This window comes from Tupaia chinensis, unplaced genomic scaffold (genome assembly GCF_000334495.1).
Source record: "Tupaia chinensis unplaced genomic scaffold, TupChi_1.0 Scaffold143758_1, whole genome shotgun sequence".
Classification (NCBI taxonomy): Eukaryota; Metazoa; Chordata; class Mammalia; order Scandentia; family Tupaiidae; genus Tupaia; species Tupaia belangeri.
Genome location: NW_006203607.1, coordinates 2,504,652 through 2,509,796, shown reverse-complemented (window position 1 = coordinate 2,509,796; position 5,145 = coordinate 2,504,652). Strand labels below are relative to the sequence as shown.

The following is a 5,145-nucleotide window of genomic DNA, read 5'->3' as shown; positions in this document are numbered from 1 at the left end:
TGTGGGAAAGGGTGCTGCTCCACGAGAGGCTGGGGGGGGCCGAGCGGTGGCTGCCGAGCCAGCAGGCGCACCTTGGGAGTTGTACAACAGGGACAGGTCTGCAGGTCCCAGTAGAACTTCGAGCTTAACAGTCAAGGATTGAGATGAGAGGCAGGTGGAAGAGTTCTCCCCTCTGAGGGGCCTTACACCTGCCTTGAGAAAATATTCGCGATGGGCCTCCAGTGCCCCTCAGAAGATACGTGGGCAGGTAACAAGCTCATGAGCTAGGAACCCTGACCCCGAATATTTCCCCAGGCCCCAGGCTAGGACCCAGTTCCCTGTGCTCTGGGGAAATATTTCTGACCTGTGGGAAAGGGTGCGGTAGAGCCCGTGGCCTAACAAAGGCAGAATGAAACAAAAAAAGTCCCTTCTGAGCACAGAAAAGTCCCCCCCTCAGAGGACAGGGCCCAGAGGGCTCTGAGACAAAGAATCTAGAGGCCACACGCTGCACATGGGTAGCACTGAGGGTGGGAGGGGTGTCATCTCACATCGAAATGTACACATATATTAGAGGGTGCAATTCCTCGGCTACTGTAAAATGTCTGACAGCGAGGTAATAATCCGTGCTGATCAAGTCTGGGAGCTAGTCTTCACCCAAGACAGCTCGTGTGTCTGCTGGAAAAAGGAGCCTCAGGGAGCACGTCCAGGCCCAGCTGTCCTTGCCTCACCCCCAGAGACACCAGTGGGAGCATCCTGTCCTAGCCTGAAGCTCACACGGCGTGTGCGATTTCATGCGGGCTGCAGCCCCCCGACAATGTCCACCACCTGTTGCATAGCATCTGTCAGCCTTTTCTTCAGCGCTAGAGAGCTCGGCAGACCCCAAGGCTCTTCAGTCAGCTGCCTGCCGAGAAGCCAAAGGCGCCAGAGAAGACACAGCCCTCCCATGAGTCAGGGAAGAGAGCGAGCTGGCTTTTAAGGTTTCCAAGAATGCAAGCCCTTATTGTGTGTGCACCGGCTGCAATGCATTCTGGGATCTACTGTCCAGACTGTCCCACCGTAACCAAAATGTGCAAATTACTAAAGGGGAGAGGGAGGTTAAAAATCGAGTGAGTGTGAGTCTTTGTAAGACAGAACCGCCAGGCTTTTTGGTCAGTTAGAAGCCACTGAGGTACGCGATTCTTTTCTGCAGTTGCTGTTGCCGACACCGGAGCTGCCTTTTCTCTGTAGCCATCCTCTTCTCGGCCCCCACCAGGGTCTGCAAGTATTCCAAGGCCTTGCTTAGGATCACCACTTTGGGGGCTTTCGAGCAGCTGGCCAAGGTGGGTACCTGGTCCCTGAGGGCCAAGAACCGCGAACGGAGGTCATTTCGCCTTTTGCGCTCCAAGAAGTTGTGGTTCTTCCTCTTGGTCACGTCCTCAGTATCAGAACTGACAGGTTTGGGGTGACAGGGCAGGGGAGCCTCGCTTTCTCCAGGTGGGGGGCTCACGATCTCTTCATCCTCCTCATCTTCCTTTTCCTCTAGGGCATCTCTTTCCAGAGCCTCTTCTTGGGGACCCCTCTCTGGGGCCTGTTCTTGGGGGCAGCTTTCCGGGGGAAATCGAGCGGCATAGTTGTGCTGTTGCTGATGGATGGAGATGTGGAAGTGTTTCATGCAGGGGTCCAGAGGGTCTGCTCGCACCGTGATGGTGACCGGCTTCCGTAGACCCAGGGACTGTCTCTTCTCTACGGTCACAACATCAATTTCTTCACCCTCTGTCCAAGGAGAGAGACCAAGAGAAGAAACACATGCCATGAGAAACATCCATGCAGCCTCTGCACCATCAGCCCGCTAGGTGGGGTGGGGGGTGGGGAGGAAGGTAACTTTCTACCAGTGTAGACATAAACAGACAAGCCAGGATTGGGTAAGGGCAGTGTGAAGGAGAGGAGGGGAAGTAAGCAAGAAGGAAAATATTCTCCAATTTCCTTTTGCACAGCAAGGCTTAGATAAGAACAAAAGGCAGACCCAAGCCCATAGCCCCCAGTCTGCAAAGGCTCTCCCCTCCCCCCACGGAGGGGGCTGGAGAGAAAGAGCTACCGGCCTGGGACAAAGTTTAGCTATAAAGATCTCCCTAGTCGGGCTCTTTCATTCCCCATCAGAATTGTAAATGAGGGGTCTGGGGGCAGGACTGCCCTTTGTTGCTCCCCAGCACAGCCTGCACTTGGGGAATTGTTACTTTTCACAAGTTATAAATCCTATTATTTCCCCACCTCTCTATTCTGCCATTCCTTTCAGCTGAGGACTCCGGGAAGGGAGGGCTACAACCCATCCCTCCTCGCCCACAGGAGGGAGGGAAAGGGTTTCCCCCAGGAGCATTTTGCTCTTGGGTTCAACGGGTTTCTAAAGTCACCCATCATTTACAGGTTGCCTGCCCCCAACCCCGTCCCTGGCCCAGAAGACGGTTGGATTTGTATTCCCAGGCCGGGGAAAGCCTCGGGAACTCCACAAAGGTGCAAGAGACCATCTACCAGCTACCTGCACCGGAGGCAGAGACCGGGCAGCAGGAACAGCAGGGACCTGGAGATACCTGGACACGGTCCTGTCACTCCCTAGCCGAAGGCCTCTTAGGCGAATCCAGCCAGAAGAAGGGCTACTGGGGGAACCCCCCTCCTGCTCCCCGCATTTTGCAGCTCCCACACAGAAGGCCACCTTCATGTTTTTCCGCCTGTCAGCAGAGGAGCTCGGTTCTCAGCCTCTTTTGCATATCAGGAAGCTTGAGCCCCTTTGTCAGGAAGGCTTCCATTGTGTGGACAATCGCATTATTTCTCCATTAATAAAACCTGACCATTCAGCCCTCCTGGCCCCAAAGCCTGGGATTGGCTGGGTAAGCCCTGTTTGGAATGCTGTTTTCCCCAGCCCCTAGCTCCTATTGGCTGAGCTCTGCCGTCAGTCACTCTCTCCAACCCCCCTCATTGTTTGCAATCTGTTGCATTTTGTTCTAGGCCATGTGGCCTGTGAGTGAACCAGGAGCCCAGAAACAGGTTCAGGTTAAAGAGCAGGGCAGAAAATGATTCAGAAGGCTTCCCTACATCCCAAACCTTTCACTTTCAGTGTGAAACCTCATGGCTGAAAGAGGCGCTGAGAAAGAAATCATTGAAGACATCATTCTCCTTTCAGAGAGTAGTGTCTAACTCTGTCCCCACGAGCAGGACCATTGGGTCCATCCCCTTCATGGACCAATGGAGGAACTGAGACTGCCCACACATTCTGATCGCAAGCCAGGCTCTCCAAACTTCCCAAACCACGCTCTTTCCCCCCCCCCCCCTGCCCAGCCTTTGTAAAGGTACATCTTCCTTGGTTTACTGTAAGATTCCCATCCCATCCATTAAAAACAAGTTCTTGGTGCAGAAAGATTAAAAATGACTTGAACACAGTAGATAAAAAAAAAAAGGATTTTTAATTTTTTTCTTGTTATCCTCGTTTCCACCCTCAAGCGTATAAAATCTCCCAGCTCCCTCTCCAACTGTCACATAAGTCATCCTTAAAAGCTACAGCGAGCTTTCTCTGTGCCTATTTAAGTGCCTAGCCTCAGCCTGAACCCTACAAAAGCATCCTCTCAGCACTTCTCATGGGTACGTGGGTCTAAGAGGCTGGTAGGAATAACGGAGCCCGGTGTCACAGATGCTCCAGTCCGTCCTCAGCAAGGTTTGCACTTGCATCAAGGATGGGAGAGGAGGGCCTGAACGCAAAGACTGAAACCCCGGCACCTAGCCGAGAAGTTGCCGCTAAGTAGAGGCTAGTGAACGCAGGGAGCAGGTGAAGGAACGGAGATAAAAGGGCACCTTCTCAGCTCAGGCTAAAGCAACAAGGGAGAGTGTAACCATAAGCTACCACGAAGACCCTCTAAATCAAGGGAGAGGTGCCTGGTTGGAAGGAAAGGTTGGGGAGAAGCCGGCCAGATGGCAGGGGCTCACCTCTCCTGACTTCTCTCTGTGCCTCTGTTTTCTACCGGCTCATGGGAGCATTCATTCCTGCCCTACTTGTGTGACAGTAATGGTGAGAATGCACAGGGCTACGGGGTGGGAGACACAGGCAGAGGGCATTATTGGCATTTTAAACTAAAGCAGGCTGGAGACCTAGGTTTCTAAAAAGATGAGGGCTTTGGCTTTGCACAAAAGGCTCCTCAGCTTCTTCTCTCCCTAGGGAAGTGTGAGTTTCCCAGGGAAAAAGGCAGCAACAAAAAAGCTTCATTATTGGAGTGACTCTTAAGGGACCCCTTCCAGCCTCCGGAGGACAGAAATCCCCTACAGTCCAACCCGAGTATTGTACCCTCTAAGCGCCAACCCTCACCAGTCTCCCTTGTCCCCTGGGGCGCCAATCATCATCAGAGGGACGCTGGCTCCCACGCCACTTCTCCAAACTGTTTACCAACACACCCACGTGCCAGACAGACACCGCTGGGGGCTATGCCGCCAACATCAGCCCGAGAAAGGGGGCGGTGGCCGCAAGGCTTGCGAAAACCCAGTGCCTGACCTCAAACAGCAGCAGAGCTCCGGCCACCCATGGGGTGCCTCCCTCTTGGATGGCCCGAAGCGGTTCTTACCCGAATCGCTTGGGCTCTCGGACCCCGAGCAGGCCTGGCTCTTGGGCTCGCCCAGCTGACAGGGGGCTGCGGGTGCCGGATTGCCTGCTTCTAGGCTAGGAGTACAGTCCGGGGCGGCGGGAGCCTTGGGCGGGTTCCCCCGGGGGCCACCAGCAGCGAGCCGGTCGCTCACCGCTCTCTCCAGCCGTTCCCGGGCAGAGAAGCCGCTCCACATGCAGTCTCGGCGGATGATGGAGGCATAGTTCCTGCCCCAAGCTTTCGAGTGGCCCCGGGAGTCGGTCTCGTCCCCTGCGCCCCCTCCGGGCCACGGCTCTGGAGGACCAATCCCAGGGGCCAGGTCCCCGGCGCCGGAACCGGCGCCCCAGGGCGGCGACGTGGGGGGCGAAGGCACCAGCTCGAATTTCTTCCAGATGTCTTCGCTGGGCGCCGTGGAGCGGTAGAAATCCTCCCCGCAGTCATAGTCGTAGAAATAGTGCTGGTACGAGTCGAAGTCCATGTCCGCTCCCTGCCGGAGGGAAGTGGGGGCCTGCTGACTGGGGTGCCGGCCGAGGGAAGGAGGCGTCCCCGGGTCCCTCAGCACAGCCGG

At 55.5% G+C, this 5,145-nt stretch overlaps 1 protein-coding gene across 1 annotated transcript; it reads right to left on the bottom strand.

Annotated features, from left to right (window-relative positions):
- Positions 1 to 32: 32 nt before the first annotated feature.
- On the bottom strand, positions 33 to 5,145 carry MYCL (MYCL proto-oncogene, bHLH transcription factor). Its single transcript, XM_027766894.1, has 2 exons — positions 4,560 to 5,145; positions 33 to 1,731 (listed from the first exon to the last, which is right to left on the bottom strand). The coding sequence occupies exons 1-2, from the start codon at positions 5,053 to 5,055 to the stop codon at positions 1,133 to 1,135; spliced, it is 1,095 nt and encodes a 364-aa protein (XP_027622695.1). The 5' UTR covers positions 5,056 to 5,145; the 3' UTR covers positions 33 to 1,132.

What these genes read in the sequence shown, in the direction of transcription:
- MYCL (XM_027766894.1), bottom strand. Translation starts at nt 5,055, where the DNA reads ATGGACTTCGACTCGTACCAGCACTATTTCTACGACTATGACTGCGGG. An exon ending in CGAGAGCCCAAGCGATTCGG is followed by an intron (nt 1,732 to 4,559) that starts GTAAGAACCGCT and finishes CTCCTTGGACAG; the next exon opens with AGGGTGAAGAAATTGATGTT.